The 23861-nt window shown below is 39.6% G+C and overlaps 3 protein-coding genes across 4 annotated transcripts in view; all 3 read right to left on the reverse strand.

The window, feature by feature from the left end:
- LOC144654688 (uncharacterized) overlaps positions 1-13262 on the reverse strand; it is a 30676-nt gene extending 17414 nt beyond the window's left edge. The window contains exon 1 of the mRNA XM_078514899.1: positions 13171-13262. The gene's annotated coding sequence lies outside the window, so the exon portion shown is untranslated. The remainder of the gene's footprint in view (positions 1-13170) is intronic.
- Positions 5791-13174, reverse strand: LOC144654691 (uncharacterized). Its single transcript, XM_078514901.1, has 5 exons — positions 13014-13174; positions 10945-11752; positions 8233-8736; positions 7112-7962; positions 5791-6229 (listed from the first exon to the last, which is right to left on the reverse strand). The coding sequence occupies exons 2-5, from the start codon at positions 11717-11719 to the stop codon at positions 6032-6034; spliced, it is 2328 nt and encodes a 775-aa protein (XP_078371027.1). The 5' UTR covers positions 11720-11752; positions 13014-13174; the 3' UTR covers positions 5791-6031.
- Positions 13263-15886: 2624 nt separating the features above from the next.
- Positions 15887-20035, reverse strand: LOC144654724 (uncharacterized). Of its 2 annotated transcripts, XM_078514949.1 has the most exons (4): positions 19725-20035; positions 17727-19243; positions 17183-17623; positions 15887-16971 (listed from the first exon to the last, which is right to left on the reverse strand). In XM_078514949.1, the coding sequence occupies exons 2-4, from the start codon at positions 18001-18003 to the stop codon at positions 16496-16498; spliced, it is 1194 nt and encodes a 397-aa protein (XP_078371075.1). In that variant the 5' UTR covers positions 18004-19243; positions 19725-20035; the 3' UTR covers positions 15887-16495. The 2 variants fall into 2 exon arrangements, with proteins under 2 accessions (XP_078371075.1, XP_078371074.1); XM_078514948.1 differs by lacking the exon at positions 19725-20035 and having other exon boundaries at positions 17727-19530.
- Positions 20036-23861: the final 3826 nt, after the last annotated feature.

Here is a 23861-nt window from a genome sequence, read left to right on the forward strand (position 1 = left end):
CAGAGATTAATGAATAGCTACAGTTATTTAACAATTATTGGATGAGGTTGAGCATGATAGCGATAATTATCAAGGCCAAAGTTTCTGTTATCTGCCGAAGCCGAAGGCTGAGGCGGATAACAGAAACTGAGGCCTTGATAATTATCGCTATCATGCGAAAACCGAATCCAATAATTGTTTTATTATGCACATTCCTGAGCTGCACTTGTAAAGACAAGAGCGCGCACAAAATCTGCACAAAATCTGCAAAATCTGAATGCATAAAACTATTGTCTGTAGGTATGACGTCACTTCTACATATGTAAAATCTAATGTCTGTAGGTATGACGTAAGAGAAACAGCAAGCAAGAATTAGCTGCGTGCTTATAGCCAATCAAAATCAAGCTGGTGACACCAATGTATAATAAAATACTTTGTTTGGCTTTCAGCGATGTTTAACTGAAGTCTTCTAAATTGGAAGTAGTTTGTCTATTAAAAGAGATCGATACATGTTCGCTCTAAAAGAGCCGCTTAAAACTGACTAAAAACTTTGTGGCACACAAGAAAAAGTTTGAAATCTTTGTACATGTAGTTAATTCATAAGAAAGTTTGATGGAAAGTGACAATAATGCACATAAGTACTCACCGCGTCTCATCTAGTCCCGATCCTTCCATAAGGCGGAAGCTGCAAAGACTCACGGGAGATGCATCATGAAACGGTCAAAACTAGGTAGGCACGTAACGCGTACAAAGAAGGACGCGAGCTTTGATTCCTTGATCACAGTTTCTAAGTGCTAAAAGGATGCAGCAAAACAAATTTCCAGCAATTAAAAATGTTCCTTTTTACAAGTGGCATATTCCTGTAAACTCTTTAAAAGTAAATAGTTATCGCTTTACAACCAACAGTACTATTCTATTTGTTTAACGAATGTAATCAAATCTTCAAGACCATATGACTAACCCATGAGTGGTGCCGGATCTGGATCAATAAATTACTTAAAATTCGAAATATAGTTGCCAGACTGATTGCTTCTACTTTTACTTTGTAGTTTAATTGTAATTTTCTCCATTTCACACGATTTACTGACAATATATAACTGAAATAATCAATTGATTGTCTACTCTTCAATTAGAAATTATTATTGCACTTATTACTAAAAAATACTTACGTCTAGACTACGAGCAGTCCCTATTTTTTTCGCAGTCTGTCGAGCTTGAAGCGAATTTTTTTCGAAGAGTTCGTCGAGCTTGAAGCGAAAAAAACCTATTTTTTTCGCTTCTCGCCTCGCCCCGCCTCCTCCCCCCGCGCGTATTTTTTTTTTCGCTATAAGCTCGACGAACTCTTCGAAAAAAAATCTCGCTTCAAGCTGGACGGACTCTACGAAAAAATAGGGACTGCTCGTAGTCTACCTTACGTCTTATATACATTGTAATTATACGCAAGATAGTTCAAAAAGCCATGTGAACCTCTCCTCGAAAAGCCCAATAGGGTTTGCTGAGAGTTCCTGCCCTTATGGTGGATTTCCACTGACGCGTAATTTTTTACGTGCGTGAAAAAATTTAGAGACAATGTATGAATGGCTTGCGTAAACGTTCACGCAAGTCGTTCATACGTTGTCTCTAGATTTTTCCCGCACGTAAAAAATTACGCGTCAGTGGAAATCACCATAAGTCTACTTAATGAAATCTTGTAACTTAGAACTTAGAAAATGAAATATAGCGAATAAAGATTGATTGATTGATTGATTGATTGATTGATTGATTGATTGATTGATTGATTGACAGTACCAGTATATCTTTATTGCACCTTACTCTCCAAAGGGAGGTATTGGTCTAGTTACAATAAAGTTTACGTACGTAGCAACTATGGTAACGAGTTACCTTACAACAAGCAACGAAATTACAATGCAATCCCATACGATAACAATGGAACTATTGATTATGTAACTATTAATCAATTACACTTTGGATTTAAAATGTTCTTTCTTTTTTGAAACATGAGATATATATGTTAAGCTATGATTCTAGAGGTAGTGTTATTATCTAGTTTAAAGGAACACTGTCATGGGTATTTTTCCACTTTTTCTGTGAAAAGAACTAAAATTGGCAAAGTACTCTCACTCGTACACGAAATGCACCCAGAACATCAGGACGAAGATGTAAAGTAAATTTTTGTTGGAGGAAGTGGAGAGCCGTTATTAGATTTTAGCTGTTTTTTTTCAGGCCACAAGGGCAGAACTTGAAAAAATCGGCCTAACTTTTTAAAGTTGAGATCTAAAGTTCCTAATGGCATCACAAGAATATCACTTGTTTATAGCTTCAGTACACTGGCAAGGTGATTTTTAACAAAACTGGACCACTGTTTGTCAGTTTCCATACGCTTTAGGCGCTTAAATTTTTGAAGTGAAGCTCGTGACAGTGCAGTCTCTTTAAGCCTGGTTTTCATATGATCGCCCCGATCGTTTCTATCGCATCGATCGTTTGCAAATTCTGAGACGATCAAAGTGATTGGAAGCAATCGGGGGTTCTCGTATGATCGTCCCAATCGCCTGGTATGAGAGAAGACCTACGAAAAACAATCATTTTGGCTCTAGATTCAAAACAATGGCAGCCTTCAAAGAAAGAGCAAAACTCGTGGCCTCATATCTTCTTAGTTATTGTAGTTTTACGGCGAAGAAGGGAAAGAGAAGCTAGAAAGATAGAACACGGGCGATCCAAACGATCGTGGTCGCCTCAACCGCCACAGACGTTAGCGATCGTCTGAGTAATGTTCTCATATAATCGCCCCGATCGCCCTGCTACTTTTCGAAGTAGCAGAGGCGATAGAAACGATCGAAGCGATTATACGAGAACCAGCCTTTAAGAAGGTACATTATCTTGTCACGATCAGCTAAATTGACAAATTGAGGAGACACGATGAGGCTCCTTTCTAATATCATCATACCCTTTGCAATACATTAACCCTTCGACCCCCAAATTTTCCTCAAAAAACGCGTTTTTTTAGCCGCTAAACTGAAATTTTGGTGCTATGGTCTGGAATTTACCTCAACTTTGCTAAAGAAGCACTATTTTACACTTCAGCAACATTTTCATAAAGATTCTGTGTAAAAATGTACAATATTTTACTTTGGTGCATGCGCATAAGCCAAAATTTGGACTTTTTTTTTTGCTGAACCGTTCCAAATTTCTTTTTTGCCCCTTTTGCTTCCTTTTTTTTCGCTTTCTTAGGGTGTTTACCATTTACAAGAAATTTCAGAAAATTTCCGTTGGGAATTTCCGTTGGAAAGAGTGCGTTCCATTTAGACGGGTCTCATTCGTTCACAGGCTCCTCACTGTTCAGTTTCTGTTGCTCTCTCAAATCGTCCGCGAAAGGTGTTTATACTCAAGTGATAATCGATGCATGAAATCATAAAGTTCTTAGTTGACGAGGAAAGCGTATAAATTCAAAAAAAATGATGGGGAAATAAGTATCCTTGCAGCGGCTACAACGTCCATGAGACGCTACCTGTGCCTCAATAGTAACGCTATTTTCAATGCTCTTTGTCGGCAAATTCGATCGATGCAATATACTTGCTCTGCCCAAAGAAAGCTTGGCTTCAGACACAAATTTCACCTACCATTTATCGTGATGCAGTATATTTTGCAGATCTGATGCAAATACTTGAGTAGAGCACTCGATTTAACGCTGAAAACTCACCTATGAAAAACTTACATAAGACTGACCCGCCATTTTAGTTGAGGAGCCGTGAGACCCGCTGTGAAAAAGGCTTGGGACTAGTGAGAAAGACGAGAAATCTGTAAATGGAACACGAATTTCCATTGGGAAGTTTCCACCGGGAAAACGGGACTACCTTTTCAGGTTGTCCGTTTATTTTGGGAATTTTCCAGTGGAACGAACCGAAAAGTCGTGTTCCATTTACATCCCACCCGGAATTTCCGGAAATTTTTTGTAAATGGTAAACACCCTTATTCTCGTTACTTTCTACTCTTCATATCCTATCTTTTGGCCAAAAAAGTTTTGACATTATCATTGGAAAACCCTGAAAAGGGGACCTTGACCAATTACAGGTGTCAGAGTGTTTAGCAACGATTTTGCACCAAAAATGGATTTTGTTTTTCTTTGATTAGCTCTGTCAGAATGCAACTAATATTCAAAATGAACAGTCCTGTAGAAAGGTCGATTCAAGCTCTATCAGATTCTTATCACGAAATTCCACTGACGTGCTAATTAATGACGTCACAAGTGAATGAATGACTGCACCTCCAAATAGCGCCTGAATGCGCGTTTAGGAGTGAAAGGGTTAAGCATAAAATCCCAATATCACTTTGCAAGCAAACTAATGCTCGTTTCAGATTGCTTTTGGACTATTTACCAGATTTATATCGAAAAAACCATGTATGGAAGGCAATTGACCTTTTCAATTAAACAATGTTTTTCGTCCTCTATATGGTTTTCCTTACATACCATGCCAAACATTTCCGTTCTTCAACTGGTATAGAGGCTCCTGTATTTTCATATTTTCCAGTATGCGTAGAGAATGTACTCCTAATCGTAGCCTAGTAATACTTTTTGGATGTGCTGGTTTTCTAACTGAAGTGAGATATTCTTCCAACTGATAGTTTTTTTTTACTTCTTTGTGTGTGAATTTTTCTCTAAAGCTGAATGACGCGCTATTTCGGACCTTCAACCAATTTTGGAAATACTCTTTTTTACCCGTTATATTCGTTTAAAGTTGTTGAGCTGATTTGTCATGATCGGAATAATTTCATTACAATGTATTATTTTAAGAAACTAACAAATGGACTAAGTTTTTTGTCGTAAAGAAGTGATTCATATAATATAGGGCTGTTTCTCTTATGGTCTAACCTTTGCCGATAGCAGAAAAGTGACGCTTTTACCTCTATTGCTGAAGGGTATCGACCTAGTTCTGCTCTGCAGGCTATGTTTTCTGCATACCATGGGACCTTTTTTTTATTTGATTTGATATGATTGATTGATGCCTGTTTTCACTCCCTTCGCTTCATCAGTTGTCTTAGGGCTTTTCTACTCGTATATCTTGTCACAGTGCTCCAAAGAAACCGCCAGCTAAAGCTCTGTTGGAAACAGCATTGACTACAGGGAAACAACGCGTATCTGATCGATGATACGTGCTTATAGCTATAAACAAATTCTCGATCAGGCACAGGTGATTTGGAAGCAAGGTCAACTGCATGATTCAAATCTAATGCGAGAAATATTTTTAAATGCAAATGACATGAACCTCTTTTTAATGATATTCACTCGCAATGGAGGGGGTCTAATAAGTTTTTTAGAGAAATTTGCTGAACGTGCTAGAAACGGCGTTGAATCTCAAAATAACTTTCGAACCTCATCGGCGTGTCATCCGCTGATCACTTGAATTCTTCAGAGTCAGTTACGGAATGCTATGGTGGCAATTGCTACACTTATTCTTAATGATATTTTTAATCACGTAATTTTTGCAAAACCTTGCTTAAATCACTCCAGTCAGTAGTATCTCACACAGTCTCATTATTCTAGTAGTAGTTGTCCACCAACCGATCTCAAACTAATTAATAATTCATCAAGTTAAAACAGAGAAAATCATAACCGTGAAGGAGGATTGGATACCCGGTCTTAATTAGCATAGATTTTTACGATTTTTTTCTCCGTTTACTTCGTAATCAAAACAATCGAAAAAGTGTTTCATTGGCTATCCAAACACCTCAAAATACGTCAGATCAAAAACACTCCGCTGCGCATCGTTTTTTCAACTCTCTTCTCGGTGTTTGGATATCCCAATGAATCACTGCCTCTCGTGTTTGATATATTACTTCAAAAACGTGTTAAACGTATATGGTTACTTCACTAGACACAAACATGACCGATTCAAAAAGTATTTTTTGGCTATTTTCTTGATAATATCACAACATTACCATTACGTTATTTGCTAAAACACATCGGTTTGAAAAATACACATTGGAAAGAATATTCAAACTCATACAGTTTGAAGAGAGCAATGTATTAAACTGTGACATGCCACTGAGCTGGTCCTTAAAGTTCAAGTTCAAGTTCCTCAATAATCACTTCCATATTTGGTCTTGTCTCAGGCTCTGTTTGCACACATGATTGTATGAGGGTTCGAAGCACACGGTTCATCACCATTGCAATCTGTTGATCACGCCTTTCAGGATCTGGCAACTCCCGGATGCACATTTCACAGAGAAGAACACCAAAACTGTACACGTCGACCTAAAGATAACAACAACTTTTAGAGAAAGATACAATAGTACAAGTACTTTTGATACTGTAAAATGATGTTTAACGTTGTGAAGTTCAATATAAAACTAAATTTTTCGGCAAGCGAGTATTCTAAATATGTCACGTAAAGCAGCCTTAACTGGTCAGTGAACATCATAAGATAACCCACAGAAGAGATCCCCAAGCGTATTCAAAACTTGCGTTTGACGTTTGCTTCTTGAACACCAACAGAATTGCTTGTCTCGATGGGGCTTCAGAAATATGCCTCCTCAGACCTAATTTGTTCTTCAAAGCTCGTTGCTGCTCTTCTTGGCAGTTCCGTGGATATAATTTGTATATGAAAGATATTGTTTATTTATTCACCGGCAATGAAAACTGGATGTACGCTGAGAGTATCTCAATTAAGGAAATTAGGTTTTGGATATTGTCCCATTTCGTTCTCACTGGGCTATTAAAGAGCTTCTTTCTTGTCACTTCATAAAAACAAGGTCTTCAATGTTTGTCAATTAAAAGCAACCTTCTTTAAATTAAACTTCAAGTCTTCATTGGTATTCTACAACAAATACCGTGGAATCTCGATTTCTCGAATCTCCAGGGGAGGCTAAAATTGCTTCGAGAAATCTAGGAGTTCGAGAAATGGCGTTGGAGAAAATTGCTTCAAAACACTGGGGGAGGAAGACGACTTTTGATTCGAGTTATCCGGAAGTTCAAGAAATCGGGATTCTACTGTATATCCAATTTAGAAGGTTGTCTCGCTGGCCACTCACTCTGTTTGTACAATGTTTACGTCTGTCATAGATATGTATGTGCATACAACCGAACTGAATCCTGACAAACTGAATGGAAACCATCTATAAGTACGTTATAGCTTACCTTGAAGGTTTGGTTTGAAGTCAACGTTTCAGGTGCACTGTATATGACAGACCCAGGGCCAATCGACATTCTTCGTTTCACGGAATAAGTAGCGCTCATACCAAGTGACACTTTTCCTCGCCATTGGTCACCCTGGCGCCATAGCAACACGTTAGCGCTACTGATGTCACGGTGAAGGATTGGAGGTTTCTTTTGATGTAGATAGCTTAATGCTCGAGCCACATCCAGGGAAACAACGAACACTTCTTTAGCAGAGAGAGGTCGCTGCTCTAGCAATGCTCGTAAACTTGATTCCATGAGCTCTGTTACAAACAAAGGACTTCCCTCATCATTTGTTCCTCCAATGAACTGCAGCAAACAAGGATGGCGGCATCTTGAAGCAATGTCCATTTCTCTTTCGAACAAACTTCGGTTGTGAGGAGAAAGAATTAACTCGTGTAATTGTTTCACAGCTACAGCACAGCCACAATACTTGCCCTCGACAACAACACTCCAGCCTCCCCTACCAAGTAGTTTGTCTGTCAGCTGAATTTGATCACGGGAAATGACCCAGTCGGGTGACGGTTGGTGTTGATGTTCACGTTGTTCTTGCCCAGTAGTCTTCAAGTCATTCACTTCTTTGTCTTTGAACCTTAGTTTTTCCTCTAAATCAACAAGTTCTTCTTCTTTTTCTCTTAGTCTACCTTGTAAGTTTGTCACCTGTTGTTCCAACTCAGTCAATTGTTGGTTTTTAAAGTTCAGCTGCTTATGCAGTAGCAAGAGGAACTGTTTCATCTCTTCGATTCCTCGCAACTGTCCTTGGGCATTTGACAGTTGCTGTTCCACCCCTCTCATTTGCCTTCCTTGTGGATCTTGAAAAAATGTTGGGAGATGCAAGTAAAGCCATTTTCAACACCCAAATAAACCCAAAAAACTACTAAACCATTTTATACCCAAATGAATACCCCATATCAATGATCACAAAAGATGTAAAAGTTAATAAATTATTTTTCACAGCAGTCCACTTACTCCGACTTAAAATACGGAAATTGCCTTTTCATTGCCTAAAAATCCTTCGCGCTTTCATGACACCTTTATTCGTGAGTTCTCCCCACCCCCTCTCTCCCGTTCTATTGACTCACCTGGATTGGTCATGAAGATCTGTCTGCCGTTATCGTATTCGTCCTCAGAAATGAAGGTTTTCAGCTTCACTTCATTAACACCAAGCTTCTCCAAAACCTCTGCTGTTACAAGCATTTCTTGGGCGATTTCATTGAGATGGCCACTGCTATAATCTTTCCACAATCCTTCAAGGACCTGCAATGAGCTATATTCAACGTTTATCAACAAACTTCCTACGTCGTGGCCACGCACAAAAACATTCAGTTTATATCCTAGGTATTGTAAAAACAATTCAAAAGATTTCTTAAATGATAAAATAACGTTCCACATTTGTAACTCCGTTGGAGGATCAAGCGGATTTAGTTGAAGTTCTTCGAAGTCAGAATCCTCCACTCCTGCAGCCTGTTCTTGGTCAGGTATTGAGGTACACATCCTTTCAGACCCGACTGTTTCAAGTAACTGAGGCCTGAATGGCAATCCAGCCTTTGTGATGCCCTCGGAGATGTTCAATTGTATCTGTATGACTTAAAAATAAAAGAGACATTCAGATACGCTGCAATTTATGAGGTACGGGGAATTGGTGCGATTTGAGAAGGGCTTAGAGGGAGGGGCAGCACGTAACTCTTTCGTTCTCTAAAGTTCTGACTTAACCGTTTTATTCAGTATTACGAAAACCGTGGAATCGTTGTCGGCACAAACCTGACCAGTCATAAGCAAGTGTGTAACAAAATTTCTAGCCATTGGGACGTCATCTGTGAAGGGAAACCTCCTAAGGCTGGAAACGAGTTTTACGACTCCATCTTCCACTTTACGAGAAAGCTACAGTAGGCCTTCAATACTTTATGTTTTGGGACGTGTCATTTGAAGTGGAATTCGATTCACAAATATCGAAATCTCCATTATCACAAAACAACCACAACAAAGCCTTCCCAATACAAAATATGCTCTAGTTTTTGCCGGAAGGTGCAAATAGTCACATAACTAAGAATAATAATTAGTAATCAATAGAATTTCGTAAGGATGGGAGTTTCCAAGGATGGGAACTTCCATACTTTCCATGGTCTTTTTGGGAGCTCGTATACGTTTTTTGTCATTCTGCTAGTACTCGAGTAAGTCAACTCCATGTAAAGCCATGTTGATAAAGCTTTAAGAGGCTGTGTTTGTAATACCAGTCTGGACGATCTGGCCTTGAGTTGGTAAGTATTTTCGGTTCACCGAAGGAGCGCTCGTAAAGGCCACTGTCAAAGGCTTAAATTTATCACAACTTAAAAAAGTTAATTTAAAAAGAAAGAACTAACAACTTCTGTACCAAACAACGTAAATGAACATTGAGCTCGAATCAAGCCAGCAGCAAAACATTAACAACACCCCATCACACATCTTGAAAAAAAAAACACGCGAAAACGACTCAGATTCAAACTGCTTTAATTTTTGAAGCAACGAGGCGGTCTACCTCAGTCAAAACAATGCAAAAACAATAGCTTCAAAACTATTTTGAAGCTATTGTACTCAAATCAGTCATCATCAAGCTAAACTCAATGGTATACTAGTTGTACCTATCGGTAAGTGCCAACGAGCGAAATACTCATGTTTGTTCATAAGAACAGATATTGAATGGTTTTTGATAGAACTATATTTGAAATGACCAAAACATGGTAAATTGTATTTTAGGTAATATGCGAAAAAAAGTGCTTTTTCTCTGGTGTTCATAAATGACACAGGCTTGATAGCCTTTTTTTTTTACATTTTTATTGCAATTACCTGATAGCCTGCGTAGCAGGCGTCGTAGTTTCCAGCGCGCGTATTCTCGCGATCGCGCACTCTTTTAAACACACTAAAAAACGTACACAGATGTCTGCTACGCAGGCTACGGGTTTGACAGATTGATAACTCTTGACAAATCTTTAAATTCTTTTCAACGTTAAAATGTCACAAAATGTAGGCAATAAATGAGGTTTCATCACTGTTTTTTAAATGCAACAAGCGATGGTTAAAATGTTTCCGTCCACAAAAGGGATAGTTGCATTTCAAGAACTTCTTATAAATCAAATCCCAAAATCAAAACTGCTAAGATGCTTTTTTAAAAATAATTTTCAGTAATCAGAGACAGTAATGCACGGGTCAGATTTCAGTCTCGCATGCGAAGTGTCATGTTCAGTTACGCAAAACTTGAAAAATTTGAACAGAAAACAAAACTTGAACGGTCGAGGATTATTTGGAGACAACATTTTTATTCAAGTTAACATTACATTTGCCGTTAGAAGCAAAAAAACGTTTGACTTTCTTGTGTGTATGACATGCAGTAATTTTAGTGAGCGTCGCTTTGTATTCATGTTATTCCTACGCGGAGCGAATGCGTGGCAAAAAAAATATAAACGGTATTTGATTTGGAATAAATCATCGGTCAAACAACTACTATAAACACAATCAACACTAAAAGGAAGCATTTACCCGACTTCAGCATTCTCATAAGTCAAGAAAACTCTATTTGAAGTCAACAGTCCGCTTTTGATTTTCATGCCTCTACAGCCTCGCCTCTTGGCTCGGCTGTCTCGTTGGCAATCAGACTAGAGAAGGGATGAAGACAACTTTCAATCCCTTTGGGAGATTCAAATTGAATGAGGCAATCCGAGCAAAATGAACACTTTCCCTCCCCTGTTTAATTTGTATTCCGTTATAACATTATAATATCATAGGCCTCAAGCAAATATCGTTGACTTTTTTTAACTCACCTACAGGTCCTGCCATGTACACGGGACGATTAGTCTGTTCCATTTCTTGTCGGAAGCTTCGGACTTCCTCTTGAATGCTGTCATGTCCTTCTTTCATATCTTCCTTTAACGTTTTGATTGTATCACCCAGTTTCTCAACCTCAATTTTAACATCCATGTCTTGCTTGTACCACTTATCGAGTTCTTCAACATATCTTTCCTCTTCTGGCGTTAGAGGATTAACAAGAAATTCATCAATGGCCTTCTTCCACTCGTCTTTCTTGGCGTGACTGATGCTTGCAGCAATTCTTATCAGGCACTCGCTAATTTTTTTCCAAAGGCCAGTAAACTTCGCGTCAGATATTTCCATGGTCTTGCTGTGGCCATAAACTTCATTGCGATAATATTTTATTCGCACTAAATCTGCCTCGAGACTGTGGTCTGAGCTGTTTGGCAAATCGTCCCATCCCCTGGGGCCAGGAGGAGGGGTGAGGTTACATATTGTCCTTAATAACCTGAAAATTAACGTGATGTCAAAGTCGCTCGACTTGCCGTATAACCCTGTGGATGGGTACAGGCAAGCGCACTCCGGTCGGGTAAGTCTTGCTCCCCTCAGCTGAGTCTGTATGGCAGGATCACTCAGCTTCAATGGAAGATCAGCTGGCTTGTGAATGGAATCAAACGTCTCCCTCAAAAGCCTCAGTCCCCCGCACATCAGAAGTCTTGTTAACCGCTGAAAATTTGCTTTGGCATTCGTTGAACGCAAAGTTTCTTCTGCATCTGCGACGGATGCCATGTCACAGCTGATCGGCAGCTGGATACAAGAAAAGTATTCCTAAAGTGTAAGCAGGAAATTTATCTCAGATTTTCTCAGTAATAGTTTAAAGAAACTAAGAAATATCGAGGAACTGTAATTGTTAGTGGGGGCGGTAGTAGTCGATTTATCATTAATAAACAAGCTGACATTACACTTTTTAAGTTATTTATCCACCACATTTATTTTTTATGCTCACTGCTTTTTGAAAATGTGTTGTCAAACAGCACTGAAATATCAAAAATTCCAATTTATTTCTTTATTTGCAATTGTATTGTAACTGCTGATATATGATTTGAGATAACCCCCTCTTTAATTAGATCCCCTCTAAAAGAAATCTTGAAAAGAATTCCCCGGCCCTAGCTTGATAGAGCTTTAACGGTATTGGTATGACGACAGATAAAGAGCAGCCAATCCGCGCGAAAGTAAGTTCCAACAAGCGAGATGCGAATGAAACTTACCAAGAAATTAAAACTTTTCATCCCCCTAGCTTTCCTGTATTGTTAACTCCTGTCAAAGATGAGTTGACTAGGCCTTTGCTTAACAGGTTCCCTTGACGATTTCCTGTATATTTTGCAACTGATTCTCTACACTTTCGGGTGATAAAATAGTTCTCATTTGAAAGAAAGTAACTCTCTTAGCTTTTTGCATTTGCTGAGTTTTTGATCGCTTGATGAAACTTGTAGAACACGCTTTAAAAACAGTCAGAGCTACAAGATTTTGTCCTCGCCAATCAAGGATTAAATCAAAACACCCGAAAAAAACAGTTATTTGATATTATATCATATTTTTATCGACTTAACTGACTTAATATGTCTTCACTACCGTACATAATATACTTTTTGGTCATGACATGAACTCATGCCTTAAAAGGTTTATGCAATCTTGAGGAGTTTCGTTGCGTAAAACGCTTGCTCGATCTACCAACCAAAACCTCGTAACTGGGAGACTGTATTATTATTAATACGAAAACGACTGCGTAACTTTTCTTCGGAACAAAAGAAAGTCGGCCGTATTAACAACGAAAGCATCTTGCGTGGACCTATAAATAGACCCCAATAGCGTGACCCATTGTAGTCCTTTCGGTAATACATGCATAAGTTACTAGTATGTCTGAGATATGTTTACACAAAATGGCTGTTTTTGTATTTAGCAATAGCAAACTTGAAGTTTTTTTACAAAATGATACTGAAACTTTGTCTTTGTCACGGAAATCATAGCGAATGTTATGGAGCGAGACTGTGCCTGGCTACGGTACCAACAAAGAAAACTTTAGACTTGCCTGTCTTAGGATTACCTTTTACAGAGCGTGACGATGTTTGCGCGAGTATTCAAGTCTTCCCTCAGCAGGTTACGTTTTGACTTTTCAGGATCTAAAGATCTTCTTTTCTTCTGTACAAGGCCTTAATTCGAAGCTAAAGTCGAGTTATCACCTGCATAATAAGTAAAGATAAATGAAAAGCTACAGCTTAATACTATGTTCGGCTTTCAACTGTGTTTTACTGAAAGCATGTTTGCTAAATTAGAAGCAGTTTGTCTATTAAAAGAGATCGATTCGTGTTCGCTCCGCAAAAGCCGCTTAAATTGAGTAAAAACAATGTGCCACATAGAAAAGTTGGCAATCTTTGTACATGTAATTATTTCATAAGGAAGTTTGAACAACAATAATACTCACCGCGTCTCATCTTGTCCCGATCCCTCGATCGAGAGGGCGGAAGTTGCAAAGATTCACGGGACGGTCAAAACTAGGTAGGCACGTAACGCGTACAAAGAAGGACGCGAGCTTTGATTCCTTGATCACAGTTACTACGTGATAAAAGGATACAGCACAACAAATTTCCAGCAATTATAAACGTTCCTTTACAAGACGTGGAATATTTCTACTCTCTCTTTGCAGCTAAATAGTACTATCATTCGATGCAATTTTTTCTTCCTTTTCATTGGCCGAGAGCCCACCACATGATCTGCAAATAACTGCCTACAAATACAATCTCGTCCCCAGAGCCTGTGTTCCCCTTGACTAGCGGTCAGGAAACTCAACGGCTCTGGACGAATCCAAACCGGAACCAGGAAATCCTGGTTCCGGTTTGATTGTGCGCGTGCGCCAGAGATTGCAAGACTCTTCTGCGCACGCTCCACGTTCCACTGAATAATTAAAAAGTCATTCGACCGTTAATTCATTCACAGGAGACTAGACATGTCTGCGGTTTTATGCAAATTCAGGTTGTGTCACGTAATTGTAATTAACTCTGTTTTGGGATCATTCTCTACTGTTAAACATCGTTATACATTAAACATGCTTATTTAAGTGAAAAAGAATTGCTCTGAGACTGTTGATGTCGTCTCCAAACAGAAATACATCCAAAAACTGCACATCTAACTTGATTTGACAAAAGGTGTCTCCCGAAATTTGACATGACACCGTAGTTCTGAAGCCCTATTTCTGTAACGAACGCTGAATGAGGGCTAATTTTAGCTCAAGTTTAACGTAAGGTACTCTAGTTTATGTGTTTTTTAACCAAAAAGACTGCATATACGGCATTTTGTTTAAATCAAGAATTCTATCAATTTAATTAAGAACGCCTTTGCGTTAATATCAACTATACTTGGAAATAGGCCAAAATGAAATTCCTTCAAACTCGGCCTGAATAAAGCCCTAGGGGCACTAGTTACAAAAATATAAGTTTAAGATCAATCGGTTAATTTTCGATTTTTTAACAATTTTTTTCTTCCCAAAGGCCGAAACCGGACAAAATCGAACACAAAAGTATGGTAAATTCGAAGGCTTCTACAATCGAAAATAAAGTTTGTCATTAAAAACGAATTTTATATCGTCTTTGTACCTCCATTCTACTATCCTCAAAAATAATTAGATCGCAATTTGATAAGAAGGCAAATATTTTACAAAATTTTGAAAGTCGCTACCTCAAGACAGCTAAAAATAGGCCAAAATTTACCATATTTTCAACTGCTTTAAAAGCCTTCTGGTACATCGCTTTGCCCAAAACGGCTTAATCAGCCTGAAAGAGCATGTTTTTTACTACAAATCTGTGAAATAAAATTTTTGGGTAATTAAAATCGCGAGCGCTGAGGCGGCGAAGTAAATGCAGCTATCTTCCTAAAAACCCGACCTTTGACCTTGCCGCAACGAAACCGCTAATAACGAGTTGTGGCAATCTTTTCCTTAGTTTGCGTAGTTTTCTTGTTTTATCGGTTGAAAACACGTATTACGTGATGAATGCAATCTTACTTGATGCATGAAACGCCCAAAAGTCACATATAGACTTCTGTTTGGACAAAATAAAGCACTTCGTTTATAAATACGCATGCCGAAATTGGGGCATTAGCAGTTGGCATAATATGCCAAAGAATTCCTTCGAACATAATGTGATTTTTGAAGCCAGTCGTGCGTTCCTATATTGTGCGCGCGGAAGCAAGACGTTTCGCTTCCAAAGCTAATGGCGGGTGAAAGCGAAACGTCTCGCTTCCACGCCCACAATATATATACTAGTAGTCGGGGAAAAGATGCGAAACATTTCGCTTCCTACAGACAATGGGCAAAAGTATGCGAAACATCTCGCTTCCACGCCCACAATATATATACTAGTAGTCGGGGAAAAGATGCGAAACGTTTCGCTTCCAACAGCCAATGGGCAAAAGTATGCGAAACATCTCGCTTCCACGCCCACAATATATATACTAGTAGTCGGCGAAAAGATGCGAAACGTTTCGCTTCCAACAGCCAATGGGCAAAAGTATGCGAAACATCTCGCTTCCACGCCCACAATATATATATTACTAGTCGGGGAAAAGATGCGAAACGTTTCGCTTCCAACAGCCAATGGGCAAAAGTATGCGAAACATCTCGCTTCCACGCCCACAATATATATACTAGTAGTCGGCGAAAAGATGCGAAACGTTTCGCTTCCAACAGCCAATGGGCAAAAGTATGCGAAACATCTCGCTTCCACGCCCACAATATATATATTACTAGTCGGGGAAAAGATGCGAAACGTTTCGCTTCCAACAGCCAATGGGCAAAAGTATGCGAAACATCTCGCTTCCACGCCCACAATATATACACTAGTAGTCGGGGAAAAGATGCGAAACGTTTCGCTTCCAACAGCCAATGGGCAAAAGTATGCGAAACATCTCGCTTCCACGCCCACAATATATACACTAGTAGTCGGGGAAAAGATGCGAAACGTTTCGCTTCCAACAGCCAATGGGCAAAAAGATGCGAAACATTTCATTGCACAGACCCTCTGTGGAAAGCCCAACATTTTCCTAATAAAAAGATCTAGAGCCACATAAATATAAATTTTTTGACATATTTCTATCCATGCCGCAAGTTAACTTGTATTTGTCCCTACGTCTTATGTATAAAATACAACAAAAAGCCTCGCATTCGTTATTCCGTCAATTACAGCCCTTCCCGAGCGAATTCGATCATGTAGAAAATGTTAAAAAACGAAAATGCTTTAAGGCTGTTGAACACAATTGTCTGTTTTAAATATCTCAGAAACTTACTTGAATAACTACTTGAGCAACGGTATAACCTTAAGAATATTCTACGTTAGACTGACAATCGTAATAATAGGATTTACAAATTAATAACAAGAAAAATGGAAATGCGATGTCCGCTTAACTTTGTACGTTCAAGTTTGTAACTCAAAAAACTCGAAACCTGGGAGTCTATCAGTTATTGAGGCGTTTGTACCACATAACTGAGGGGCTTTAGCCCTTTACAGAGAGCGTTTACAGAAGCTTTATGTCTTTGTCTGGAATTTTTTTGGCATAAATGTACTCCCCTTCGTTCGCCAAAAATCGCAAAAGGTATCCCAGACTTTTATGGTATGATTCAATTCTAGCATCAAACCATCCTAAGGCAACTTTGTCATCCCCAATGCATTCCACAGATACAAGTCGACCAAGTAGCTCCGTTTTGGTCTTCTTACTGCGACTGTTTTTATGCTGGCTTGGACTAGGTCTTTTACCACGTGCACTTACTGGGCTAGCTTCTAGCACGGTTTCGGGAGGGCCACTGTTGTCTGAGGTCTTCGAGAATTTCTGCCTCCTCCATGTTGCTTTGGCCATCGCTCGCCGAGCCAAAGCCTCTTGTGAATCTGATCGATGATGAATCATTACATCATGCTCAGCCGCCACATGCTTTTTAGTAGCCAGCCTGTCCATTCTGTATTGGTGCTCCAATTGTAAAAGTAGGTTACTAGACCCTTAAAAAGATGAACCAAGTCATTCATTTCAAAAGAAATTGTTGTACTGCGGTAACAAATGTTGATTATCAAAAAGATGATAAAGGTTACAAAACCACTGAAGCTAAAAGATTTTAAATGTTGACGCAGATAGTGTACTAAGCGTTGGTGGTTCGCCGGAGCAAAATGTACGATATTTGGCTATGTTTGTTAAAATACTAGGGACGCTTACCTTTTGAGGATGGCACACTCAATCTGTTTTTTGATTCTACTGCGTTCGTTGTGAATGGTGTCGTGTCCCAAACAGTTGCATTCATGTCTGTCGTGGCCTCGCATAATAGTTTAAGGTGCCTTTCCTGCATCCACCACTGACACCAGCATTCTGCTCTGTTCCAGTGAGTGTTTATAATTGCGGAACTTGATACATCTTCAAACTTCACAATTCCATCCAGTTCGGACACTTTGGCTCTCCCACATAGCACGTCGAGCATTTTAAGGACATCCTCTTCTGTTTCTGCCAGAGGAATAGCTCTTCCGATGGCTTTGAAAACAAACTGCTCATCCTCTGACTGGCACACCCGACTAGAAACACGTAGCACTGACCGCATCCAATGCAGCTGACAACCTTTCAGTACGCTAAAAGCTTTATTCTGTCCAACAGTCTGGATCAGACCTGAAGTTGAAAAAAAATAAAAGCCAACCGTTGATTAATTTTTTGCTAACACCTTTTATACGTGTAAAATTATAAAATATATCAAAATAAAAAAAAAACATACCTTGTACTTGAGCATCTGAGTAGTCCACAATTACCGCCTGAAGGCAATCTTTAGGATCAAATTGTGGGTAGTACTTTCCAACTGCTTTGAATATGCCACTGAAGGCCACCTGATATGCCTCTGCTGTCAATCGGTCTAAATTTGCCCTGCCACAGATCATGTATTCCATGGTTAGGTGATTGAATGCTACAACATTCAGCAGATATGGAAAGTCGGCAACGGATGGAAAAGTAACGTCGACGACAATGAAATCTGCACTTGACAGAATCTTGGCCATAAGCCTGCTCAAAAAAAAAAACTGTATTAAGGTTGTCTGTCAAGTAGTGTTCTACTTTGTAAGGGCACAAGTAGGCATCCACTTCGTCGTTAAAGTTGGTCTTGTCTTGCAATTCGCTGTCAGTAGACGTACGGTTCTTGTGGGCATCTTTATTGACACGACCTTGAACCATTGCTTCATAGTTCTGTATGATGCTGTAAGCTTTCACCAAGTTGGGATCCACTCTTGCTTTCTTCACTACACGATTTATAACGTCTATATTTGCTGCTACGGAAGATACATCAGCAGGCATGTAGGACATTCCATAACCTAACTGCACGTCTTTGGCAGTCTTTGTGAAGTCGCTTTGTACACATTCCACAATTTGTTCTTCTAACATGGTTGGTATCTTGCTTGGAGCTGGTTTTCCATGAGAGTGAGATGCTTCACCTGGGGTACAGCTAACGACTCCAAGCCAACGTCTTGTATCATTTTCACAATCTTCTGGGTGAATGTAGACAAACATGACGTTACAGGTTTCAGATTTCTACAACGATTTAGATGCTGCCGCCGAGACACTATATAAGTGCAGTCGGGCTCACTACAACTCTTAACGCCTTCACAACCACTCTTCTTGATTACAAATTTGGAAGATGCACCATCGACAAACCATTGTTTGGTTGAAGGCTTATTGGCCGGTCCTCTGGACAGTTGGATATCATTATACAGAAAATGTGTATCGAATTGTGATGACTGAGGCAACTGTTTGCAGTTCTCCACGTACAACAGTTTACCAGGCTCGGTGTCAAAACCAGGGTACTGGTATTCTTTGCCAACGCATTTCACCCATGTAGATGAATCTTCCATCATTTCCTTTACGCCAGGCAAGAAATGTTTAGAGGGTTTGTGTTGCGTCTTTGGGATTTCTCCTTTTTTATCCTCCACTTTTTCTTGATGCGGCTTTAGAAGATGCTGTAGCGAACACGGTTCTGGAACATTGACAGGTGAAACTTTCTCAACGAATTCCATTCCTTTTGAGCTAACTGTCAAGGTGCGACTTGTTTGCTCGTACCTCTGGAAACGAATGGCAGTTAGTAACATCAGCAAATACTTTGAAATATCAACTGCTGAAGCACTTTCAATCTCACAGGAAAAGCAGCATTTCTCTTGTGCTTCAAGGTGATGGGCGTGGAAGCGAGATGTTTCGCATACTTGTGCCCATTGGCTGTTGGAAGCGAAACGTTTCGCATCTTTTCCCCGACTAATAATCTATATATTGTGGGCATGGAAGCGAGATGTTTCGCATACTTTTGCCCATTGGCTGTTGGAAGCGAAACGTTTCGCATCTTTTCCCCGACTAATAATCTATATATTGTGGGCATGGAAGCGAGATGTTTCGCATACTTTTGCCCATTGGCTGTTGGAAGCGAAACGTTTCGCATCTTTTTCCCGACTAATAATCTATATATTGTGGGCATGGAAGCGAGATGTTTCGCATACTTTTGCCCATTGGTTGTTGGAAGCGAAACGTTTCGCATCTTTTCCCTGACTAATAATCTATATATTGTGGGCATGGAAGCGAGATGTTTCGCATACTTTTGCCCATTGGCTGTTGGAAGCGAAACGTTTCGCATCTTTTCCCTGACTAATAATCTATATATTGTGGGCGTCGAAGCGAGATGTTTCGCATACTTTTGCCCATTGGCTGTTGGAAGCGAAACGTTTCGCATCTTTTCCCTGACTAATAATCTATATATTGTGGGCGTGGAAGCGAGATGTTTCGCATACTTTTGCCCATTGGCTGTTGGAAGCGAAACGTTTCGCATCTTTTCCCTGACTAATAATCTATATATTGTGGGCGTGGAAGCGAAACGTTTCGCATCTTTCCCCTGACTAATAGTGTATTGTGGGCCTGCAAGCGAGACGTTTCGCTTCCAGTCCCCATTAGCATTGGAAGCGGAACGTTTCGCTTCCGCGCGCACAATATAGGAACGTGCGACTCGCTTCCAAAATCACATTATGTTCGAAGGAATTTTTTCGCATATTATGCTAAATACTGCTTTCCCGCCGAAATTTAAACTTGAACGAATTCAATATTGAATTTGGTTTATGCGTTAAACTGCTTAAATCACGACAATACCCACCTGAATATTCATATTCACAGCGGTGCCATATCCCTGGAATAACGTTGAAAGGGAGCTGAATCAAAACTTTGCAATGTTTGCGACTGATACGAATCGAATTAATGTTAAAATTGTCACGCGCTGATTGTTCATGAGAGGTAAACGAATGTATTGTTTCCACGGGCAACCCCAAAATAGGCACTTCCGTAACATGAGCGATAAAGTTTTTTTTTTCATTAAAGGCTGTCTTTAATATAGGATAAACAATATATTAAACCACACTTACAAATCATTTCCTTTTCAATGAACCAATTTTTATCTTTTGTAAAATAATTTGAAGTTCGTTTACGTTGGAATTTACACAGAATTATTGACAGGTGTCACCAGTTTTCCGATAAATGTTCATTTCAGTATCGAAACTTGCAAAAAAAGAAATCTTCTTTTAGTTTTCTCATTGAACTGTGATTGCATTTTTGACATAAGAGGAAAAAAAAGGCGAAAAGTTTAAAGTAAGTAAGTAAGTACGTTTACTCGAAAAAAATTCTTGTGTTCGCTCGTTGAGCGTTTAATATTATGGCTTGCTGTGGATACGCAAAACATGTTGGCGGTGATTGTGGTTCGAGTACAGAACGACAAGCGAACGATCATGATGAGTGTGTACGAGTAGCTGAATGCTGTAAAGATATCAAAGTCCACCTAAAAACTTGCTGTGTTTCTGATTCGTCATTAAATTCAGAGGCAACACTTTTGCTGGCTAGGGCAGGTAAGTGAAACTCAAGTTAATGCAGTTTTTGCATTGTTTACACAATCAAATATATTTTATTTTGTCTCTGGACATTTTGTTTTTATCTTTCCCTGTTAAAGGTATATTTGATGAAGACGAGTCGAATTTAAATCTAACAATTTGCCCAAGACACCGCGACGCATTTGGGCTAAGGTGGCGAAAAAAAAACAGAAAAACCTGCTCAATTCCGACTTCATGGGCAGCGCATAGAAAACCTAATGTAAAGGGGAGCGAGGGATAACACTTGGGCAGTCCCGTCGCCTTTACAAAGTCACCACAGTCATAATCCCTGTTGGTTCAAGTACGTTTTTAGAACTTCTTGTGAGAAATGTTTCGACCTTCACTTTACCCTCACCCGTTGTTTGATTGAACGCAAATATCCTTTGGTCTCGTTACGCCTTTCTTCCCACATTGGGGAGAAAAGATTGCGTGACGAACCTGAGGATTCAACGAAGGGGCTTTCATTTATTAGTGCTTTGAAGCCAATCTGAAAAATTACTCATAGTGCCTTACAAATAACAGCCACCTACCAATCCCTTTTATTGGTGAGAAAAATGTCACGTCCCCCATTTTATTTATTGTTTTGATGTAGTATTTTCCCAATAGTGTGTTGTCATGCCCCCCCCCCCCCCCCTACCTACTCTACTCGATTAAGGAAAGTCTATTTTACACTGTATGAAACGTGTGAAATGGGTGGAATTGTAAACGGTGATCAATCAAAGCAATGTACAAAATAAATTAAACATGTTCTTCTTTACAAAAAACACCTTAAAAAAAACAACAGAGTGCAGTTATTATAAATATTCAATCGCGATCGCGAGGGGGTTAGTCACAATCAGAGTGAAAGCAATCTTTAGAGTCAGAGTCAGGACATGATTTCCCCTAAGGTTGTCGAACCGTCAGTCACCAACAACAGTGAAAACTGTTCTTCATACGACAGAACTATACTGTCACCCGGACGATCACACGATACGACCTTTCTGATACTCCTGGGTTCAAACCATTTACTAAAAATAAAATCCTTGTATAACATATGGTTCAAGGTCGAATGAATGAGTTTTTATTTTGACAAGACATGTACGACATGCATTCATTGTTTTATTCACGTTCACGATCTTGCATATTACGTATGCTGAATATAATTCCACACGCACTAGCTTACAAATATCTCTTCGCAAGAAAACGAAAGTCCCGAAAGTATGAAAATGTCAGTTGTCCTAAGTTTCAGAAAAAAAATTATTATTTTAAGTGGATAAATAACTATCTCTTCTTCTTGCCCATATATGGTCAAAATGTTAACGATATCTGTCATCCGTACATAACAGATATCCTGCGTTATACGTAGGTTGCGAAGATTATTCCGAAATCTTGTAAAGCGCTGCATAATTTACAGTTTTTCTTTCTGCAAAATGTGTTTCGTTGACAATTTGTTGAATAATAAAACAATTATCCTGCTCAATCTTGCGGAATATCGTCTGATTTTAGCCAACTCGGCCTACGGCCTCGTCGGCTAAGTATCAGGCGATGTTCCGCGCGATTTCGCAGGGTAATTGTTAATTAAGTTAACAGAGGGAACGAGCGGAGGAGTAACAAGCCATGATGAAGAGGCCGCTGCCCGGGGAATAGCCGAAATTTCCAATCAGAGGGTGGGCGTTAAAGCAAACAAAAAAAGCTGGGCGATTCAGTGAAGCGCAGAGGAAGTACCTTGACGATAAGTTTAACATCGGCCAGCAAACGGGTCACAAAATGGATCCAGGGTCAGTAGCTTGTGACATGCGCTATGCCAAAACTTCAGAGGGTACCCGCTTTTTACCAGAGATCAATTCCTAACTGCACAACAAGTACAATCTTACTTTTCACGCAACGCAGCCAAGCTACGTCATCAGCACACAGAGGATGACGGTGTGAGTGATCACGAGGCTGCTCTCGAGCAACAGCAATACTGGGACACTCGTGAACAAGTTCTTCGAGAGGTCCAGCTTCAGCATCCTGTCATTTATGACAACTTTGATCTTTGCGCCATGTATGATGCAAACAGGCTGAATAAGCTCAGTGTTGACATGTTAAAGTATATTTGTGAATACTTTGACGTAAACAAGGAACAACTTGCAGTACGAAGGGAAAAAAAAAGTAAAGTGTTTCTCCGAGCCATGAGGCCCATACAGCCGGAGCTTATCCCGGTTTCCGTAGCATTAAGCGACTTGGAGTATTGCTGGATGGGATGCTAGTCCATCGCAGGGTTACCCCCCAGCAGTAAATTCGCCGGTACCCATTTATACACCTGGGTGGAGAGAGGCAATGTGAGAGTAAAGTGTCTTGCCCAAGAACAGGCCTCGAACCCGCGCGCTAGCCATTAGGCCACCGCGCCTCCCACAGTACGAAACAGTACGAAGGAAGCCGCGATATATTGCGCTAATAGGCAAACTTATAGAGTCATGTTCCTGCCATGAGCAGCAGTAGCAGTTATGCAGAGAAATGAAAGCATCCGAGGGTCCCTTGCTACTACAGTATTTTTTTCCATCCATACTCCTTCTGGCCTAACAGACTGTAAATAGTTCATGTATTTTGTAGTTTTTTTCCCGCTCAGATTGAATTGGAGCAGTGTCGCTAGTTTATGTGAAGTGAGCTTTATATAAACAAACATTCTGTGTAAATTCCAGCGTAAACCAATTTCAAATTAATTTACTTTAGATAAAAAAAAGGTCCCTTAAAAAGAAAATAATTTGTAAGTGTGGTTTTATATTGTTTATCCTATAAGACAGCCTATAATGAAAAAAAAAAAACTTTATCGCTCATGTTACGGAAGTGCCTATTTTGGGTTGCCCGTGGAAACAATACATTCGTTTACCTCTCATGAACAATCAGCGCGTGACAATTTTAACATTAATTCGATTCGTATCAGTCGCAAACATTGCAAAGTTTTGATTCAGCTCCCTTTCAACGTTATTCCAGGGATATGGCACCGCTGTGAA

This window comes from Oculina patagonica, chromosome 5, assembly GCF_052425735.1.
Source record: "Oculina patagonica isolate OP01 chromosome 5, crgOcupat, whole genome shotgun sequence".
Taxonomy (NCBI): domain Eukaryota; kingdom Metazoa; phylum Cnidaria; class Anthozoa; order Scleractinia; family Oculinidae; genus Oculina; species Oculina patagonica.